Source organism: Oncorhynchus gorbuscha, linkage group LG01, assembly GCF_021184085.1.
Source record: "Oncorhynchus gorbuscha isolate QuinsamMale2020 ecotype Even-year linkage group LG01, OgorEven_v1.0, whole genome shotgun sequence".
In the NCBI taxonomy this organism is placed as follows: Eukaryota; Metazoa; Chordata; class Actinopteri; order Salmoniformes; family Salmonidae; genus Oncorhynchus; species Oncorhynchus gorbuscha.
The window spans coordinates 42,633,857-42,656,772 of record NC_060173.1 but is presented as its reverse complement, the minus strand read 5'-3'; the positions used below and the strand labels follow the sequence as shown (position 1 = coordinate 42,656,772).

Genomic DNA, 22,916 nt, shown 5'->3' with positions numbered 1-22,916 from the left:
ATAACACATTTTCTGGTTAATAGTGACTTGATGCATGATTGTTCAACCATTTTATAAACATGTTCCATATACTGCAAGTTAAACAAAAAAAAGCAGCTATATTTATATGCGGTTTTATCTCAGTTTACAAAAGAGTGATGGATTTATGACTAGTTTTGGGCTGCTTTGGATTATTGAATAAAGTACTAGGAAGCATGTGAGGGTTCACTGGGCATAAACTGGTCCCGCTCTTCAATCATCAATCAAATGTATTTATAAAGCCCTTCTTACATCAGCTGATGTCACAAAGTGCTGTACAGAAACCCAGCCTAAAACCCCAAACAGCAAGCAATGCAGGTGTAGAAGCACGGTGGCTGTGAAAAACTCCCTAGAAAGGCCAGAACCTAGGAGGAAACCTAGAGGATCCAGGCTATGAGGGGTGGCCAGTCCTCTTCTGGCTGGAGATTATAACAGAACATGGCCAAGATGTTCAGATGTTCATAGATGACCAGCAGGGTCAAATCATAATAATCACAGTGGTTGTAGAGGGTGCAACAAATCAAATCCAATTTTATTTGTCACATACACATGGTTAGCAGATGTTAATGCGAGTGTAGCGAAATGCTTGTGCTTCTAGTTCCGACAATGCAGTAATAACCAACAAGTAATCTAACTAACAATTCCAAAACTACTGTCTTATACACAGTGTAAGGGGATAAAGAATATGTACATAAGGATATATGAATGAGTGATGGTACAGGGCAGCATACAGTAGATGGTATCGAGTACAGTATATACATATGAGATGAGTATGTAGACAAAGTAAACAAAGTGGCATAGTTAAAGTGGCTAGTGATACATGTACATTTACATTTAAGTCATTTAGCAGACGCTCTTATCCAGAGCGACTTACAACAGTAGACAAACACAGGCTGCTTAAATTAATAACACAAACAATTATACATTTTAATGTATTTATTTAACACACTATGTCAACATTCACAGTGCAGGGTGGGAAAGTTTGTAAACCCTTGGATTTTATAACTGGTTGACCCTCCTTTGGAAGCAATAACCAAACATTTTCTGTAGTTGCCGATCAGACCTGAACGACGGTCAGGAGGAATTTTGGACCATTCCGCTTTACAAAACTGTTTCAGTTCAGCAATATTTTTGGGATGTCTGGTGTGAACCGCTCTCAAATCGGGTTGCGGTCCGAACTCTGACTGGGCCTCTCCAGAAGTCATATTTCCTTCTCTTGAAGCCATTTTTGTTGTTTTTTTACTTTGTGTTTTGGGTCATTGCCCTGTTGCATCACCCAGCTTCTTTTGAGCTTCAATTGGCAAGTAGCACTGTAGCACTGTAGAACATCCACTGGCTTCCCTTGGCATGCATGGCACTGGGTCTACTTTAACCACTTCACCAAATCTTTGCCAAACATTACTTTTCTGGCCCTCCCTTCATTTGCAACTCTTCATTTAGAAGATTTTCTCTTATTGAATTAAACTCCGACATTTTCCTTTTTCCCCTCTGTGGATCAACGTTAACTTTTTCTGCCTGTCCCCAAAAGCATTTGGCAATTTGCATGTAGGCTATTTGTTAGGCCCTAATGTTGAGGTTAGGCCCTAAAGTTCAGGTTTATGCACTAATGCCAAAATAATGAATGAAAAAAACGACATGAAGCCGATAGATATAAATTGCACAATAATTATACAGCCTCTGTGTCTGTGGATACTTTCCCCTTAATGTATTTTTCATGTCAGCCAGGCCCATCTTTTCAAAGAAACACCATTTATTTCAACCTCTATTTGAGTAAAATAAGTAGTTTTGTTTAGATCACAAGAAAATCTTACAAATTAGCAAATAAATCGGAATGTTCGTAATAAAATGGGGACAATTCATTTCCCTGGCTGTTATATGGTTTATAATTAGAAATACTAAAACAGTAAATTAATAGATGACATTCACTGCTATAAACCTGTCTCCAATATAATCACATAGTTTACACAGGCCCACGGCGGACCTTTGACAAATACACCCCGTGTGAAAAGTAGTCCTATGGTGTTTTTTTAACGAGCTCAATGTATTCCAAACACTGGTGGTAACCAGATGATCCCGATAATTTAGGTAGTAAACGATGCCCACCTCTGATATGTTCTATTGCGAACTGTCTGGAACTCTGTGTTTTTTTCTTGTATACTACTCAAAGATATTTGACTAATTAAGTCAAATTTGAAATGAACTGCAATACACTGGGGTCAAATATATTAGCATAACTAAGCTACACAGAACCCCGGTGGACACATAATAAAATGAGAGGCTAATTCTCCATGTAAAACCTGTCCCAGTCACTGAAGTACACTAAGGTCCCAGTGCAATATTCCTAGCACTGCCCATTGTGGCGTGGCATACATAGAGCTCTAAGAAATATATGTATTGGACTGTCATACATATACAGCTAGATCATGTGTTTGATAGGTCTAAATACAAGGACAAAATTGTTACCACTTAAAATCTTGATAAACATTATGATCATGATCCTGCACAAACACAGTCACTTTTTTTATAGTATTTTTCTTTAAAAACAAGGCAATATTTATAGCAACTAAATTACATTTCCCATTATTTATGAATAAGTATACATTCCTAGTCTCTAGACAAATGTTAATGCTTTGATATCATGAAATTATCAATGATCAATGATGGGAGTAATTATTTGCAATGCATTGACACACTAGACGGCACTGCAGCCTTTTCTAAACCTGGAGCCACGTGGCCGTTCCACAAATTTATCCAGAGATATTAGAGAAAAGAGGAGATAGAAATCCCATTGCGAAAAGGATGGAGGAACGTATAACGCTCCACCCAGCAGACTGTTGTCAAATCGGATTCACGTTGTCATGCTGCGTCACGCAGTTGCTAAAATAATTCTTCATTCTCAAATTCGGGGTGAGGGTCGTAAAATTCAGAGCATTGTCAGATTGTCCTTTTCGCTCTCGGAGCGCACACCGGACGCTCTGGCCAATGAGTAGGTTTGATTTTAGCATTCTGACCTCACAACGGCAGTCAAGCACCCAAGATAACTGGCTAAAGTTACCCCCTAGCTCGATTGTCCATTGTTTGTAATCTATGTATGCTTGTGTTCCCTCATGTGCTTTATGTATTGATTTGTTGTTAATAAAAATAAATTACAAATATAAAAAATATATATAAAATAAATAACTGGCAAAAGTTGGCTAGCAACTTCCATACACAAATGAGAGAACACCTCACTGACCATTTTACTTGCCCAAGCAAAGCTGGTTAGGATGTTTTCATGTTATTTATGGAGTTGGTGACTGTTAAAGTGCTGTTGGCAACAATTTAATTACGTGTTGCCATTTAATGACACTGGTCATATTTAACTAGTGTTGTGCATTCGTAAATGAATCAGTTATTCTGCGCTCTGGCACACCCAGACGAGTGCGCATTGAAACCGTAGTAGATAACCAGAGTGAATTTACGAACGCACCCCGAGTCGGAATTAGGAAAATCTAACATTTTCTACTTGCTTATTCGTTTAACGAGGCACGAGTATAACTACCAAGCGTTCGCTGTCAGAGTAATATAGTTTTTTAGTGCCGACTAGCATGTGGACGCGGCATAAATTGAGAAACCTGCCTATTTCCCTTGAAAGCATGTCATGTCACGATTCCACAGCCACACGATATTACAGAGAGCAAATTCATTATCTAACATCTCGGAAAATATTTGTAATGTTTTATTTGAACCTTTATTTAACTAGGCAAATCAGTGAATAAAAAAAATATTATTTACAATGATGGCCTACCAAAAGGCCTCCTATATAAATATAGGACAAAACACGCATCACGACGAGAGACAACATTACATAAAGAGAGACCTAAGACAACAACATATTACACTTATTGTTCACTAGCGCCCAATTGACTCCCATTCATTCGTTGAAGGAGAACTCTTCTTGTTCCAGAATAACCCATAATACACCGGGTGATTGGCGACGTACACAATGGCCGGTAATACGATTCCAATGGAGTTTCCCATCTCTTCAAAATTATATTTGGTTTATCCAGATGATATTCGTTTCCGGGTGCACTTTCTATCGCAATCCGGTTTCTTGCGGTTCGGAATAAGGACCGGGGGCGGGGGCCTACAAGAAAGCCCCAAAACCCAACAGGTTTTTCAAGCGAATTTTTAGGTGGTCTTCACTCCGATTGCATATGCCACGGGCCCGCGTGGGTGCATTGCACCGCGCTCAACCGTGGCGCGATTCTGACTGAGTTAGCATAGTAGCTAACAAAATGTATTTATACTCCACCCATCTCCAACCGGCTGAAGCGACTAGTCAATACCCCATAGTTAGGAGTGAGCTGTAAAACCCAACTTCTCTATTGGACTTTCTCCGTTCAATTCCTCCCCATCCACCCCGCTGGAAGATTGTTGCATTGGGAGGGCCATAACATGAAGAGTGTACTCGGGTAGGAACCCAGTTTTGGATTCTGGATTTAAGGCCCACGAAGGGGTTGGGGGTTTAAACCACAATCATTTGATCCCTAAACCCGCCATGCCTGGCTTCTCGGTCAGTGTTTTGGTCACTTTTAATAAACATGCTTGCCTTTTATTTTATGTAAATAGTGGCAGTTCTTGAATTGGACTTTCTACCTCAACACTCCATTTTCATTCTCCTCCCAGACGTCTTAACACTAGCAGTATCTGACCGCCCTCGTCTCCCCTTATCCATCATCAACCTCGGTGCGCAGCGCACTGTGGTCATCTCTCGCGGGGGGAAATATAAGAAAATAGGAACCACCTTACTCGGACAAAGCGAGGCTCCGACAAGAGAACGGTGATCTGTGTTCCCTTTCCAAGTAGCAAACGAGCTCTGTGGCAATCGAATCCTCAAAACAGACCGGGCTCCGGTGCTCGCCATGCCCGGCCCAGCGGCCGGCAGTAAATCTCGGGTGTATGCCGATGTCAACACGTTGAAGAGCAGGGAATATTGGGATTACGAAACCCACGTGCCTAACTGGAGGTAAAGTGTTTTATTTTTATGCCTGGCTGGAATTTCTAAACGTCATAATGCATTATTTAGTATTTTATTGCCAAATGCTTTATCAAATATATGATCTCCATATGTTTTCTGTTTTTGTTTTATGTCCTTCATAGTTTATTGCTGCAGGCTATTCATATTTGCTATCCACTCAACACGATGTGCAGGTAGCTACCACAACAGGATATTCTACTACTGCCATGGATTATCATTATGGTCGAATCTGTGGCCATATATTGTCCCATTGCATTGGTTCTGTGTGGGCGGGTGCAATATCAGACTAGATAGCTAGCTATCATAATTAATACATAATACGAACGTACTTTGAAGACTATATTTGCAAAATAATGTATTTTGGAGATTTAGCTTGGTTAACAAGGTTTTGTTGGGAACGTTCATGGCTTGAGTAGGTGAGTCTGCGACAAGCACATATTCAGATTGATGATTTTCCCATCCCACGCCAATCTGTGAGATCGAGGAGGCCTTGCCGAGGCGGCACCAAATGATGCTTGTGAATCATACAACAGTAGATACATAGTTTCCCACATTTCATAAAACTTTACATAGCCAGATCACATTATCATTCCTTTAATTGGCATATATAGATTTTTCTTTCAGATCTAGCTAATTTGGTTACATTTACACAAGCTTTTAATGAGACACAACCTTTTAATTACTTCATTAAATGTCTGTACAGTTGCAGCACTTTATTGAAGATTGACTAGACCTTGAATTGAATCTGTTTCCATTAGACCACTAGTTTAATATATTCAGTTCGATGCACAAAATAGGGTTGTCCCAGCACCACTGGTCTTATTCATTAGTATAATCAAGGGCCCTCAAAAAGATGGATACTCGGAATGTCCCCTCTCTGTGGTTGAAATGTCACTCTCGCTTTCATTGACTGGGAAAATGAGTCTTGTTTCTAAAAGATTCAACCTCTTTCCATCGAGGACTATTCTATACCTTGAGTGTCGTGATGGGAAGGAAGGATGTGGAATAAAATGTTGACTAATCTGTTTTCTCATTTACATTTTTTTTTAAATGTATTTTTATTGAACCATTATTTAACTAGGAAAGTCAGTTAAGAACACATTTTTATTTACAACGATGGTCTACCAGAAGGTAAAGGCCTCCTGCGGGGACAGGGGGCTGGGATTAAAAAATAAATAAAAATATATCACAGCAAGATAGACACCACAACACTACACACTACATAAATAGAGACCTAAGATAACAACAACAGCATGGCAGCAACACATGACAACAACAGTTGTAGTAGACCTTACAGTGAAATGCCTACTTACTACAAGCAGTTTTGAGAAAAATAAGTGTTTAGTGAAAAATAAGAATAAAAGTAACAAATAATTAGAGCAGCAGTGAAGTAACAGTAGTGAGGCTATATACGGGAGTACTGGCACAGTGAGTCTATGTGCGGGGGCAACGGTTAGTTGAGGTAATATGTACATGTAGGTAGACTTAAAGTGACAATGCATAGATAATAACAGAGAGTAGCAGCAGTGTAAGGGGGGGGGGCAATGCAAATCACCTGGGTAGCCATTTGATTAGCTGTTCAGTAGTGTTATGGCTTGGGGGTAGAAGCTGTTGAGAAGTCTTTTGGACCTAGATTTGGACCTAGAGTGTCCATGATTGAGTCTTTTGAATGAAGAGATGGAGATAAACCCTCAAACTGGACTGCTTTTGCAGTTCGTTCCAGTTGCTAGCTGCAGCGAACTGAAAAGAGGAGCGACCCAGGGATCTGTGTGCATTGGGGACCTTTAACAGAATGTGACTGGCAGAATGGGTGTTGTATGTGGAGGATGAGGGCTGCAGTAAGTATCTCAGATAGGGGGGAGTGAGGCTTATGAGAGTTTTAGAAATAAGCATCAACCAGTGGGTCTTGCGATGGGTATGCAGAGATTACCAGTTCACAGAGGAGTATAGACTGCAGTAATGTGTTCTATAAGGTGCATTGGTGGCAAATCTGATTGCTGAATGGTAAAGAACATCTAGCCACTCGAGAGCACCTTTACCTGCCGATTTATGAATGAAGTCTCCATCATCTAGCATGGATAGGATGGTCATCTGAATGAGGGTTAGTTTGGCAGCTGGGGTGAAAGAGGAGCGATTACGATAGAGGAAAACAAGTCTAGATTTAATCGTAGCCTGCAGCTTTGATATGTGCTGACTAATCTCTTTTCCGTCTTCCCTCTAGTAACCAGGAAGACTACCAGTTGGTGCGGAAGCTTGGCAGAGGGAAGTACAGTGAGGTCTTTGAGGCCATCAACAACAATGACAAGGTGGTTGTCAAGATCCTCAAGGTAAGTTGTTGAAGGCCTGCTTTGCTCTTCTGAATCCTCCAGCAGTGATGAAAGAGTGGTCTGTTTTATTTAAACATATACAGTGGAGTCCAAAATGATTTGCACCCCTGATAAAGATGATAAAAAATACTGTATAATACAAATACTGAGCGTTATTGTATGCTCAGAAAAAATTGGGAAATTATTGTATACTAATACAATTGCTCAGATATATATATATATATATATATAATTTAGTTTAACAAGTAATAAAAAAACATCTAAATAAGATGGAGGTCAAAATCCCATAAAACATTTTAGAAAAAGGCTGTGTCATTATCCTCACAAAAAGAGAGTGCTACAGTATTAAAAACTGGTGCCAATAATTTTGAGTCCTATCTTTTTTTTGTTGATTTAAAAAAAATATTACTTGTTAAAATGTCTTTCTCTGTATTAGTATAAAAGTATATAATTTCCCTTTTTATTTTAGCATACAATATAGCTTCCCTCTAGTAACCAGGAAGAAAGACTACCACTTGGTGCGGAAGCTTGGCAGAGGGAAGTAAAGTGCGGTGCTTAAAAAATAAAAAAAGAATACAGTTGCTCAGAGAAAGACAGTTTAACCAGTAATACAAAAAATTCTAAATAAAGATAGGGCTCAATTATTAGCACCCCTGTTTTCAATACATGTAGCATTCTCCTCTTGAGAGGATAAAGACCCTAAGCCTTTTTCTAAAATGTTTTATCAGATTGCCAATCATTTTGACTCCTATCTTTAGATGTTTTTTTATTATTACTTGTTTCACAACATCTATTTCTCTGAGCAATTACATTAGTATAAATAATTTAAGATTTTTTTTCGAGCATACAATGCAGCTCAGTATTTATCTAATTTATTTTATAGTCTTTTTTTTTTGCTCATCTTTTTCAAGGCTACCAATAATTATGGACCCCCCTGTACCACATCACATTGTCCAAGTAATATTCAGACAGGATAATAGAGGGAAATATGGTGACACGGGAGGAAAAGTAGAGGGAGGAAAAGTAGAGGGAGGAAAAGTAGAGGGAGGAAAAGTGGACCTCTTGCTGACGCTTTCACTATTACCACTGTTGTTAATGAGATCACATCCTGCACAATCAAATGTTTAGGCTACATCCTGGTTTAATTGGATGTCTCTGTTATCATCACCCTAATTAGCCTGTCAAGAAGAAGAAAATCAAGCGTGAAATCAAGATCCTGGAGAATTTGCGAGGTGGAGCCAACATCATCCGATTGGTGGACACAGTGAAAGACCCTGTGGTATGTTACAGCTCTACTTTCTTCTAGCTTCTAGTTCTTAGTCACCTGAGATCAGATTTGTTTACATTGTAAACCAATTTTGTCAGTGTTCCTATACATATAATGGCTGTTGAATTGAAGCTTCGGTGTTGTCAGTATACCTGTTATGCTTGCAAAGATAGCAAATGTTATCCTCACAAAATGAAGGTTTGGCTAATGAAGGGGAAAGACCACACCTTATCAACATTTTTACAGTTACAGTTGACGTCCTTTCTAATATCAGCACATTATACTTTACTTATTGTGAATACGTTTGATATTCTTTTAGTGATGTTCACTTTAAACTGTTTGAAAGTTCTGCAAACTAGTCATCTTACTCACAGATGAAGTCTTAAGCTAATTAACTGACAGACGATCTGAAAGCAGGTAGATGATCTGGTTCTTGCATGGCAGCCTTGATATTAACTGTACGTGGGGATACGGGACTCAGTCTTTTTTACATTTTGTCAGGGTTATTTTGAGAATAATGTTTATGGATGCAAGGAAGATGCCCAACCGAACATTACCTCCTCAAATAATTGCTTACATGCAATTCTTCATCACCTATTCCCTATGCTGCTGCCTACAATAACAGAAATGGGAATTATGATAATGGAAATTACTGAGGCTAACATTGACATGGCTTATCTTTAATTACAAAATGATTGCAATTGCAACCGGGACCAAATTGGGATGTGATTGCTATTATATTATTTTATGTTTTATCTATGTTGATGTGCTTCTGCTGTGTGGTGGGTCTTAAGCCACTTGTTGCTCTACCTTTCCCTCGCAGTATACATTTTATGTCGGAAGTTTACACACACTTAGGTTGGAGTCATTAAAACTCATTTTTCAACCACTCCACATTGTTAACAAGAAATATCTATAGTTTTGGTAAGTCGGTTAGGACATCTACTTTGTGCATGACACATGTCATTTTTCCAACAGTTGTTTACACCCAGATTATTTAATTTATAATTCACTGTATCACAATTCCAGTGGGTCAGAAGTTTACATACACTAAGTTGACTGTACCTTTATTAAACAGCTTTGAAAATTCCAGAAAATGATGTCATGGCATTAGAAGCTTCTGATAGGCTAATTTACATAATTATAGCCAATTGGATGTGTAGCTGTGGATGTATTTCAAGGCCTACCTTCAAACTCAGTGCCTTTTTGCTTGACATCATGGGAAAATCAACAGAAATCAGCCAAGACCTCAGAAAATATTGTAGACCTCCACATGTTTGGTTCATCCTTGGGAGCAATTTCCAAACACCTGAAGGTACCACATTCATCTGTACAAACAATAGTACACAAGTATAAACAACATGGGACCACGCAGCCGTCATACCGCTCAGGAAGGAGGAGAGTTCTGTCTCCTAGAGAGGAGCATACTTTGGTGTGAAAAGTGAAAATCAATCCCAGAACAACAGCAAAGGACCTTGTGAAGATGCTGGAGGAAACAGGTACAAAAGTATCTATATCCACAGTAAAACGTGTCCTATATCGACATAACCTGAAAGGCTGCTCAGCAAGGAAGAGGCTACTGCTCCAAAGCCACCATAAAAATTCCAGACTATGGTTTGCAACTGCACATGGGGACAAAGATTGTACTTTTTGGAGAAATTACTTCTGGTCTGATGAAACAAAAATATAACTGTTTGGCCATAATGACCATCGTTGTGTTTGGAGGAAAAAGGGGGATGCTTGCAAGCCGAAGAACACCATCCCAACTGTGAAGCACAGGGGTGGCAGCATCATGTTGTGTGGGTGCTTTGTTGCAAGAGGGACTGGTGCACTTCACAAATTAGATGGCTTCATGAGCAAGGAAAATTATATGGATATATTGAAGCAACATCTCAAGACATCAGTCAGGATGTTAAAGCTTGGTCGCAAATGTGTCAACAAAGTCGAGGTATTGGAGTGGCCTTCACAAAGCCCTGACCTCAAGCCTATAGAAAATTAGTGGGCAGAACTGAAAAAGCGTGTGTGAGCAAGGAGGCCTACAAACCTGACTCAGTTACACCAGCTCTGTCAGGAGGAATGGGCCAAAATTCACCCAACTTATTGTGGGAAGCTTGTGGAAGGCTACCCAAAACGTTTGACCCAAGTTAAACAATTGAAAGGCAATGCTACCAAATACTAGTTGAGTGTATGTTAACTTCTGACCCACTCTGAATGTGATGAAGCTGAAATAAATCACTCTACTTTTATTCTTACATTTCACATCCTTAAAATAAAGTGGTGATACTAACTGACCTAAGACAGGGGAATTTTTACTAGGATTGAATGTCAGTAATTGTGAAAAACTATGTTTAAATGTATTTGGCTAAGGTGTATGTAAACTTCCGACTTCAACTCTATATGGCTCATAGCATAATGTAATTTTTAATGTTTGCTTTATCAATTAATGTGATTTGAATATTTTCACCTTTCTCAGATTTTTTTCCTCTATTTGTCCTCTCTCTCAAACCTCTCTACAGTCCCGAACGCCTGCGCTTGTCTTTGAATGCATCAATAACACAGATTTTAAGGTAGAATCATCTCTAGGCATGGGGTTTCACTGGTATGGGATGGTGTAATGAGTGGGAATCTTGATCATTTCACCCATAATGCTTTTTTAATAGCCTATTAGGCTATACCGTTTCAGATACCATGTTGGTAGCAATGACTTATTGCATTGTGCAGAGAATTTTCCACTCAATATGTCTGTCCTGTTTGTCTGTCTTTTTTTTTGGTTGGTTGAAAGTGTTTAGGTAAATTGTGTTTGTTTCATCATGAATGCATGCATCACATACTTTCTTTCTGCAAATTAAATTTAAAACTTGATTTTCTTCTCTGCCCAGGAGCTCTACCAGAAGTTAACAGATTTTGATATCCGTTTTTACATGTATGAACTACTTAAGGTGAGCCTTACAGTTTGACCCTGTGTGTTTTCACATCCTAGTCCCACCTTCACACCTTCCTAACTGTGGAGTTAGTTTGTGGTGTCTAGCCAATATGTCTCTGTCTCTGACACAATGTGGGTATTTGTGCTCTCAGGCTCTGGACTACTGCCACAGTATGGGGATAATGCACCGTGATGTCAAGCCCCACAATGTGATGATTGACCACCAGATGAGGAAGGTAGGGGGAGCTCTTCACCTTTCTTATGAGATGTTGGGTCCTCAGAAAGCTCTAGGAGTTGGATGTTATTCTCTGTTTGAAAAGTCTACAACGCTTACAGAAATGTGTCAGAGATTTGTCTAAAGTGACTATTTCTCCACCATTATAATGGGTGTTTGAACTCTTTTAGTCTTCATCAAATAGAATATTCTTAGGGCATCAGATTGCATAAGGACACATACAGGACTGCAAAAAATTAGACTTTTTCCAGTAGCAATTTCCCTCGCGCGGTTTGTATTGTGACGCGGCGCGGTTTGTATTGTGACGCGGCGCGGTTTGTATTGTGACGCGGCGCGGTTTACATTGTGACGCGGCGTGGTTTGTATTTGTGCTGCAGCTACGTCTAATAGACTGGGGCCTTGCAGAGTTCTACCATCCTGCACAGGAATACAACGTCAGAGTAGCATCTCGCTACTTTAAGGGACCTGAGTTACTGGTGGATTACCAGGTAAATCCCCAGTACATGCAAGCAAACACACAGACACAATTGGTATTTATATACATTTGCCATGTTATTGTGTACCGATTTTCATTGTTATTGGTAACTGTATGTGTATTGATGTATGGCAGTAACTGATGCATTCTTTGATTTCCTGTCAGATGTACGACTACAGTTTGGACATGTGGAGTCTTGGCTGCATGCTTGCCAGTATGATCTTTCAGAAAGAGCCCTTCTTCCATGGCCAGGACAATTATGACCAGGTATCCCACTAACTATAACCACTCAACAGACGTTCCCCTTCTATTGTCACCACCAAACTTTAGTCTCACTACAACCCAACTTATTCAACCCAATGTTACTACTAACTTGTGTAATCTCAACCAACACTGACTCAGTGTTTCCCCTATATTTATTTAGCAACGGCGGGCCACTACTGTTAAATCGTTGCCGCCACTCCAATTTTTTGTTTTATTTGTCATTTTTAGAAAATACTTTTCGGGATGGTAAACCGTTTCTGTGTAAACTTAAAACCAGATATAACAACTAGACAGGCATTGGGCCCCCATTGATACATTTTCTCTCATCCCCACGACAACGTGTAGAATTGCAGTAAACTAACTTTGACACCGCTCTGTAAAAGAATCCTAGGGGAAAAACTGACTGCTACAATCTATTAGAGTAGATAACACATTCACTACCTGATGATAACATGTACTAACCAAATTAGCTTGTGCATGGAAAAATATTCCCTAAGACAAACCCAAACACTTGTGTGAAATTGTCACTGTTATCATTTCAGCTAGTCCGAATTGCCAAAGTCCTGGGGACAGATGAACTTTTTGGTTACCTGCGCAAATACCACATTGAACTGGACCCACGCTTCAAGGACCTTCTTGGCCAGTGAGTACCAAAAGGGAGACATGGAAATAAGGGTTACTGGTATTTACCTGGTAATGAGGAAGTATTTGAATTAGTTGTAGGATATCAATTATTTCAACATGCTCCACTACAAGATTGATTCTATTAGTGATATATTTAAGCAATAAGGCACAAAGATGTGGTATATGGCCAATATACCACAGCTAAGGGCTGTTCTTATGCATGACACAATCTTTAATAGCTGCCAGACAGTGGCCCACTAGTTCCAGAAAAGGAAACATAATTTCCCAGGTGACGATAATGTTGTACAGTGCCTTCAGAAAGTATTTATACCCCTTGACTTATTCCACATTTTGTTGTGTTACAGCCTGAATTCAAAATGAATACAATAAAATAAAAATAAACATGTTTCTTGAAATGTTTGCAAATGTATTGAAAATTAAATACAGATATCTCTCTTACATAAGTATTTACACTCCTGAGTCAATACTTTGTAGAAGCAGCTTTGGCGGTGATTACACCTGTGAGTCTTTCTGGGTAAGTCTCTTAAGAGCTTTGCACACCTAAATTGTACAATATTTGCCCTCATTTCCAAGTCTTGCCATAGATCTTCAAGCCGATTTAAGGCAAAACTGTAACTAGACTACTCAGGAACAGTCAATGTCGTCTTGGTAAGCAATTTCAGTGTAAATTTGGCCTTGTGTGTTAGGTTATTGTCCTGCTGAAAGGTGAATTGGTATCCCAGCGTCTGAACCATGTTTTCCTCTAGGATTTTGTCTGTGCTTAAAGCTGTATTCCGTTTATTTTTATCCAAAAAAAAAAACTTGTCCTTGCCGGTAACAAGCATACCCGTAACACGATGCAGCCACCACCGTGGTTGAAAATATGAAGAGTGGAATAAGTTGTGTTGGATTTGCCCCAAACATATCACTTTGTATTCAGGACAAAAAGTTAATGTCTTCGGCACATTTTTTGCAGTATTAATTAAGTACCTTGTTGCAAACAGGATGCATGACAAACAGGATGCATTGAGGATTTTAATTGACGCAATACCGCTACTCACTGTTTGTTTAGGGGCTCCCGAGTGGTGCAGCGGTCTAAGGCACTGCATCTCAGTGCTTGAGGCGTCACTACAGACACCCTGGTTTCATTCCAGGCTGTATCACAACCGGCTGTGATTGGGAGTCCCATAGGGCGGCGCACCATTGGCCCACGTCGTCCAGATTTGGCCATTGTCAATAAGAATTTGTTCTTAACTGACTTGCCTAGTTAAATAGCAAATCAAATGTTAATATTTTTTATTATTTATGCGTAGCCTACCTACATGTACAAATTACCTAGACTAACCTGCACATTGACTCGGTACCGGTTCCCACTGTATATAGCCTCATTATTGTTATTTTATTATTTTATTAGTATTATGCACAGGCTTCCTTCTTTTTACTCTTTAGGTTAGTATTGTGGAGTAACTACAATGTTGTTGATCCATCCTCAGTTTTCTTATATCACAACCATTCAAATCTGTAACTGTTTTAAAATCACCATTGGCTTCATGTTGAAATCCCTGTTTTTTTTTTTTTACACTTCTACCAATCGGTGCCCTTTGTGAGGCATTGAAAAACCTCCCTGGTCTTTGTGGTTAAATTTGTGCTTGAAATGTATTATTCGATTGAGGGACCTTACAGATAATTTAATGTGTGGGTACAGAGATGGGGCAGTCATTCAAAAATCATGTTAACCACTATTATTGAACACGGAATGAGTCCATGCAACTTATAATGCTATTTGTTAAGCACTTTCTTTACTCCTACACTTATTTAGGCCTGCCATAACCAAGGGGTTGAATACTTATTGACTCAAGACATTTCAGCTTTTCATTTTGTATTAATTTCTAAAATGTTCTACAAACCAAATTCCACTTTGACAATATGGGGTATTGTATGTAGATCCGTAACACAAAATCTCAATTCAATCCATTTTAAATTGGGGCTGTAACACAACAAAATGTGTAAAACGAAAAGTAGGGTGAATACTTTCTGAAGGCACTGTATGTGACTGGAGGTATTAAAGCTGGCTCTCTGCCCCCCCCCCCCCCAGACAGACGCGGAAACGCTGGGAGCAATTTGTCCAGACCGAGAACCAGCACCTGGTTAGCCCTGAGGCTCTGGACCTGCTGGATAAGCTGCTGCGCTACGACCATCAGCAGAGACTGACGGCCACAGAGGCCATGGAGCACCCCTACTTCTGTGAGTAGCTCAACCTGAACCACGCCTGCTGACTACCTCTGCTGTTAGTGGAGTGTCAGTTATTGTGCATTGATGAAAGGTGACGTGATCTTTAACATGTTGACTCCTCTACACAGATCCTGTGCTGAAGGAACAGTCTCTCTCTAATGCGGATGGCAATATGGTGTCCAGTGGATCCACTACGGCTCGATGAAAGCAGGTGAGTAAGAGAATCACAAACACTTGTTCTAAATTGTTTCATTGTTTTAAATTGTTCTACGGCCGTACAAATTTGATTTACTGTATAACAGATGCCCCATTTCTCCAAATATAAATAATAATTACAGCGATTTAATTTGATTCTCATTAATATATTTATTTCAACGATTCCATATGACAAATCGTATGAGTCACTTCGCCATTGTAGTGGTTGGGATTCGGTTCAATCATGGTGAATTGAATCATGAGAATCAAAAACAAATCAGTTGTACTGTAAATCATATTTGTCTGGCCTAATGCTCTGTGTTAAAGTTTCTATTTAAAAGTTTAAAAATAAAATCACTTTAATATTCTATAAAATGAATGCGCATAAACAGTATAATTTCTCTTCCCTTTTTGTCTTTCAGGAGAACATTTGTTACCTCGACTTTTTAGCTCTTTGTGGCAGAAACTTCTTCAAGTGTACAGTGACAATGGATCAGAGCGACACCAGACACACACCTTCTCTTTGTCAGTCTGAGGTTGACTTGCCCCAGTTACATGTCAAGCAGCCAGACCAATGAGCTTGGTGTCTCACTGCTGCCCCTGTCCTTCTCTGCCCCCTTCTCTTATCACGAGGTAAACAGAAAATGTTCAAAGACAATAAAAAAAGGACCCTTCCCTGTCATTACCCCCCTCCCCCTTTGGCCCCCCTCCCTCGTTTAACTAAGCATGGAGAATGAAAAGGAACGTGAGCCTGCCCCCCCCCCCCATCATTGGTCAGTCTGTCTGTTCAGTGTTCAGCCACTTGGCAGGCCTATGCTCAGACTCCACACACTGTAGTACCAAAGTGTTATGGTGGACCTTTTCTCTGCTTTAGGTAGAATGATAATATGAATAAAAATAATACTTTTTTATATTAATGTGTTTGTGTCATGAATTGGTCATATATCGCCATAGCATATTGTTATTCATACTGTCTTACAGTATATTTGAAATGGGTAATTCATCAGATAGAACTACAAATACTACCTGTATTTGGTGGTCAAAGAACAGTTGTCATCAATGCCATTACTAGCTGAGGAAGGTGACAAATGTGACAATAGCTGAGGAAGTTGCCACCACAACTGTTAATGGGCTTGGCATCAAGATGTGCACAACCTAGAAATGGCCAAAATGTTTTGACAGACCATCCATTGTGAACCATCAGTGCTCTTTGTGCACTTATCTGTTGAACGACGGCCCTCAGGAAACCAGAGGAGATACCTGAAAACCTCAGACTAATGAGTGTCTGGTTCACACCTTGCTACCACACTCAGGACAGTAGTGTGACTACTAGGAAGGGCACTCTGAGGGTGTCACATCGCAGCATGAAGACCTAGTATTCATCTGTGTTTTCATCCTTTTCCCTTGGTTATATTCGGACAGACTTCAATCTCTGATTGTTGTGTTGTTGGGTATATTTATCCATCTCACTGTGTGTTTTTACCCACATTTACAGGCATTCATGCTGTGACCTTTACTGTAAGTAGGCCAGTGGTATCGGAAAGCGTTGTGTCGCCTGACCCCTGTGCCGTAGTGGGTCCTGGTTCCCGTGAGTAGCTGAGTACAGCCCGTTGCACAGGAGCCTTTGTGAATGGAATTACTGGGATGTCAGGTGACATAGTGTCGTACAGTGAGAGGGTTCACTCCTGTCAAAATCTCCACGTGGGAATAGAGGTATAAGACCACCCACCTTTGGGACAACGACTCCCGTTGTTTGTGCAGAGACAAGACCCTCATCATTATATACAGTATCTCTGGTACGGTGTTGCTCTCTGATCACCTCAGGAACTGACAGTTTCTCCACAACACTTCCCTTCTGCTAAAATGTCCACCTATCGGCGCTCAGCAATGGCACACATTGGTTTATCACATATTTGCACGAGGCAGATGTATCACAAGCACCAAAACAACCAGCACACAATTTAAACCTATGAGTTAACTCCTTAACCAACCCATTGTATACCCTTTATAAGTAGTAACTGACTGTAAAGTGGTACCCATCTAACAAAATACTGTTTAAAAAAAAATGTTTTGACCGGTATATAAAATTCACCTGATTGACCTGATTAAACATCACTTGTGGAAGTTATCAGAGTCCCTGATTCTTTCACACGTCTGCAGTGATGAGGCAAACTTTATGCATGTAGGCTAATGGTATCGTCGTGTAATCTTGGTAAGAGTTATAGACCCCACCAGTACACCTTGTGTTGAAATTGTACCTGTACATACGAATTGGCTCCTCAACTGTTTGACCTTGATATCAGAATACAGGAGATCAGTACGATCTGATATCACGTTCAGGGTACATACATTTACATTTAAGTCATTTAGCAGACGCTCTTATCCAGAGCGACTTACAAATTGGTGCATTCACCTTAACTTACATAAATCAACCTGGAACCTTTTTCAGTGAGTTGTCTCTCTCACCCCCAGGTAGGCTTGCTTATGTAATGAACTACATTGACATGTACCATATAGGGGATCCATTGGCCATTAGTATGTCTCCACCCAAGGAACCGGCCAATTGTAAATAAGTACTGTAAATGGTGCTGAAGCCCAGGAGCCAAACAGCCACTATTGAGGGGCATTGTTATTGATTGTGTATCGAGTGTATAACTACATCATAGGAGTTTTTGACACTAAAAGTTTATCAATGCCATCAGGCCTTATTTTTGATTTTGAGTGTGCAGCTGCATCACATCTTGTTTTTGTAAATGCATGTGAGTAATTCCAGGGTAGCGTGGCTGAAATATCAACTTTCTCCTTAAGAGGAAACCTGAGAGCGAGCTTCCTGTCCTACAACCGGACTCCTCTGCTCCTCACGTTCAGAAAACATCTCTCCCAATCAAGTTTTAACAGGGACCTTGTCAGATCAGCAGGCGCCCATGTCCGGTCAGCTGTGGTCAGGTCTGCATGGCTTTAGGCAAGCAGGAGAACAGGAGTCGGTGTTTACAGGGGCGTGAATGAGATTTTCCATGTCATTTAACAACCATATGAATCTTTTGGAATTGATGGGAGGGCTTATTTTCAGTATCTTGTGTCCAGTGTTGTTTTTAGTGTCCAGTGTTTTTAAAATGATTTTAAGTGTGTCTACTTGTTACCTATTCTTCCCCTTTCTTTGTGTCTCTCTGCCTTTAATTTGTCCGAGGATCATTCATATGAGTCTTTTGGAATAATTTACTCAATTAAACAATGGAACCTCAACTGCATAACAATTCATCATGTTTTTTTCCATCACTATGTTTGTTCCTGAACTTCCCTCCAGCTCTATCCTGGAACCCTTAAGGGAAATGGAAAACAGGGCATCCACGAAATACCCGGAGACGGGAGCTAGCAGCAGATACCAAAAGATGTGGCATGGGGTGGAACGAGATAGACAAGAACTAAGTAAGTAGAACTTCCTCCAAGCCAGTAATTACTGTAATGTTTTGAGTACGTATCTCCATTTGGAATTAACTGGCAAATGCTTGAAATTATGTCTGCCACAAACTGGTATGCAAGTGCTAAGTACTATGTGTGTTCCATTGTAACTACTGGGCCTGTCTTTGTTACCACCATGTAACTCAGAGTCTACACTTCAATGGACAGTAAACTATTTGATTACATTTACACAACAAACAAACACGTAATATTACATCAGCCCAATATGACAGACGAGGAGTTAAGTTGATTGAAATAGTCAAAACTTAAAGTAACCACAGTAGAAATGCAGGTTTTCACAGTGCCAATATCAGTCAATTACACTTTCCGTTTAGCAATATACACCCAGAATTAAACACCTAAAAAAGAAAACCCAACACCCAAACCCCCTAAAACAGTTTGTTCTCCTTTCCTGACCCCTGGAAACATTCCACAGGTCTAATTACTGACTGACCTTTGCAGTGAGCAGAGTCTCACCTTTTGAAATTACGCACAAGACAAAATAAATCGGTGTGGTTGAAGCTGAGTCTGTCAGTCATTGGTACACAAAATACATGTTTTCTTTGTCTCAGGAGTGCCCTCCCTACCCCCAACAAACAAAGCATGGGGACATGGAGTCTGTGCTTCTCTGTACAGGTTTGTGTGGAAACGTGAAGGGAACTCACTCCCATCGGCTGGGTAAGGATTGTTGGAAGGGTAGGGGTGGGCTCTTGGGATCCATTATCATCCAAAACTCTTTATGTTACTAGTATTACGTCTGTGGCGAAAGCAGGAAGGCAGACATCTCCTGTTTGACTTGGCCGGAGAGCTAGGTGGTGGAGGAGAAGATGCTTGCTTCCTGAAACCCAAAGCGATTGACTATCATTCAGTGATATATACAGTATATTGAAGTATTAATTTACATTCTCTAAAATATTCAGAACGGGATTTTTGAAATGTATTTAATTGACAATTTCAGACCATATCCCTTTTCCCCAATATAACACATTTTGACAGTGCTAGATTATATATATTCTACCTACACACACAGGGCTTGAAGAGAAATAAGACTGACAACAATCCATCTAGAGACATGACACAATGCATCTAGATTGATCTTGCAGGGCAGTGCAGCATGGGGATTTGGCCTCACCTGTTGTTGGCTGCTGCAGCAGCCTCAAAACGCATCACACGCAGCATTCTGCAGATCTGACATAGAGTCAATTTAGGGGCATTGCATGCCAAACGCGGGCGGGGGACATTACGAGGGCTACGGTAGGTGATGAGGGACATGTAGCCACACTTAGGGCCCTTCCCAAAGAGTTGGAGAGGCTGATGGAGAGTGCTGTTTCCATAACAGGACGCAAACTGGAGGATACATGTAGAGAAAACGATAAAGTTTTTAGTAGTCTAGTATTCTGAAACAACACAGAATGTCAAGTCTATTTGTCTGATTTTAGTGCCAAGAAATAACAAATTAGGACCCTCATCAATGAAAACTACTGTTTTCAAAAATTTTAAAACGGCATTATTTGTTAAGTTTTGTTCATTTTAGTTTCTAACAATGAACATTGTTTTAACATTTTCATCATACTCGCACAGTGCTAAATGTTATGTCTCTACCCAGAATTTCAGTAAACACTTCAGAAAAACAGGCCACGTGAACCAGAGATATAAATACAGAACATTAACACTATCAGATCACACCCTATTAATTTGCATACGAGCCGTCGCTGGCCTCTTAATCACCCTCTCCATCAGAAACCAAAGCTCAGCACACACTCACAGGCTCCATCTATCACTGGATCCATCCATCTACTGCCATCTGCCTCCACCTTGTAATCTCCCACAGTTTTCCATTAACTAATAACCATAATTTCATCAAAACTCTTCTGCTGATCCAGTTCTGTTGAGGATCATCCATCAATTCTCCAAAACCATTCTTATTACCCAAACACAGAAATACTCACAGGCACTACAGTTGCCATGGACTGAGATGGAGCGAGACTGCTCTATCTGTTCAAAGTGCTGTGGTTCAGGTGGGAGGGTAACTTTGAGCCACTGTGCAGACATGCCACCTTCGTATAGCTTCTGAGACAGTGAAGCTGAATAGGCTACAGACAATTACATTACAGCCAATACAAAACAGACCTGCCCACTTCTGACATCACCGACTGAGCTCACTGCTCCCTATGAACCTCCACTACACACACGGAAAACAGCAAAGAGGAGGTCTCATGTTTCAGAAAACCACAAGCAAGCTCTTAATTATTAAGAAGGCTTTTGTCCCTATGTGTAAATTTAGAAGCAGAGGGGTGGGAACCAGTGGTTGGAACCAAAATTATTTTCCAATAATTTATTTCTGAATTTTTTTACGTTCCGACCAGCAAAATAAAGTTCTGACCCAGGTCGAACCCCCAAAAGTACTGGTTTATATCGTTCCTTTCTGTTCCTTTTTAAACCTCTGTAATCATATTTACATTTAGCTCAACATTAAATTACTTCACCAATAATGCCATGAGAATAGAGAGTTTGCTAGGGAGCTTGTTATGGAGCGGGCAAACTATATAGCCCCACCATGGACATGTCATAATACCCATAAAACATAGGGGTCAAACACGGAAGAGAGAATAAAGTAGATGGCGCGCGTCAAACGCTTGATTTATGACCCTAGGTCCGGATGACGTGTGCATGCCCAAATATGGGCATCCGGTCAGGACATCCTGGCAGGAAGTTATCATGTGGTTATGCCAATATTGGGGCATCCTGTCAGGACATCCTGTTGTCATGTGTTAGAGTGTGTGTTAATTTATGCATATAGTGCATCTATTCCTTTGAAGTTGTCATGATGATTGATGTGTAGGGACCTAGTTGAACTGGGGGGTATGTGTTTGAACATTTCAAAGAGGATGGCCCCACACCCCCTATTTTATTGACCTTGGGGCTGTTGTCTATGAAGCAGGAATGTCCAGGGGGTATTGTGTTTGTGTGTGTATCTCTGCAGGGGTGTTTGAAACAATCTTTTTTATCTAAACAATTCAACAATAGGAGGGCATATATACATAACAATACCCAAACAACAGGTGATTTTCCTGGGTAGGGGGTCAAAGGAGAGCTGCTCTCCAGGGTGGGGCTCCTCCAAATAGGATCGGACTTCCATTATGGCATCTGCTGAGGGATTCCTTCGTGCTGCATCCCCAGTTGCTCTCTCGTCAAACAGCATCCAAACAGCAGAAGTTTGTGGCACTGCTGCTGGTGCTTCTGCTCCATCTGATCCCTCTTCTTCCTGTTGCCCTGGTACCTGAGCCAGCTGACTGCTGGGGCTGTCCCTCCCTGCTGCTGAGGTTATTCTTTGAAGAGCCTCATCAATCACTCTGGCATCACGTGATTATATTCCATTCTGTGGAACGTTCTGTCCATTGATGAACATAGGGTGTCCTGTGGTTACATTTGCTTCTCTCTGGCGGCTGGCTGTGATTCGCTGCAGACCCTTACACAGGAGTATCATTTTTGAGGCTGTCACATAGCTGTAAAGAGAGAACAGTAACTTATTAGTTCAGGTTCATGTTTTGTCTACTGATACTACATTCTCATCTACTGCTCATCTACATATATAATACTGGATTAAATAATGATGTAGTAATAACTGCTTACTGTACCTCTCTCCACTGATCTCCACAGTGACCTGCTCAAAGGGTTCCAGGACTCTGCATGCCTCCTCCACCACCTCCCATTCCTCTTGGGTCAGAGCATCAACAGGTGAATGGACAATGGCCAGAGGAGAGATGATGGCATCCTTTGACTCAAGAAACCGCTTCAACATATAAAATGTTGAATTCCACCTTGTAGTGCAGTCTTGTTTAGTCCTCAGCTCAGGCATCCCCATCTGGCATTGTGG

The 22,916-nt window shown here is 40.4% G+C and overlaps 1 protein-coding gene across 2 annotated transcripts; it reads left to right on the top strand.

Moving 5' to 3' along the window:
* The first annotated feature begins 4,058 nt into the window (after positions 1–4,058).
* Positions 4,059–16,491, top strand: LOC124038018 (casein kinase II subunit alpha'). 2 transcript variants are annotated; one of them, XM_046353381.1, is made up of 12 exons: positions 4,061–5,026; positions 7,260–7,365; positions 8,543–8,644; positions 11,149–11,199; positions 11,512–11,571; positions 11,708–11,791; positions 12,168–12,278; positions 12,431–12,532; positions 13,072–13,172; positions 15,249–15,397; positions 15,514–15,596; positions 16,003–16,491. In XM_046353381.1, exons 1-11 carry the CDS (start codon positions 4,923–4,925, stop codon positions 15,588–15,590), a joined length of 1,047 nt encoding a protein of 348 aa, XP_046209337.1. In that variant the 5' UTR covers positions 4,061–4,922; the 3' UTR covers positions 15,591–15,596; positions 16,003–16,491. The 2 variants fall into 2 exon arrangements, with proteins under 2 accessions (XP_046209343.1, XP_046209337.1); XM_046353387.1 differs by lacking the exon at positions 11,149–11,199 and having other exon boundaries at positions 4,059–5,026.
* Positions 16,492–22,916: the final 6,425 nt, after the last annotated feature.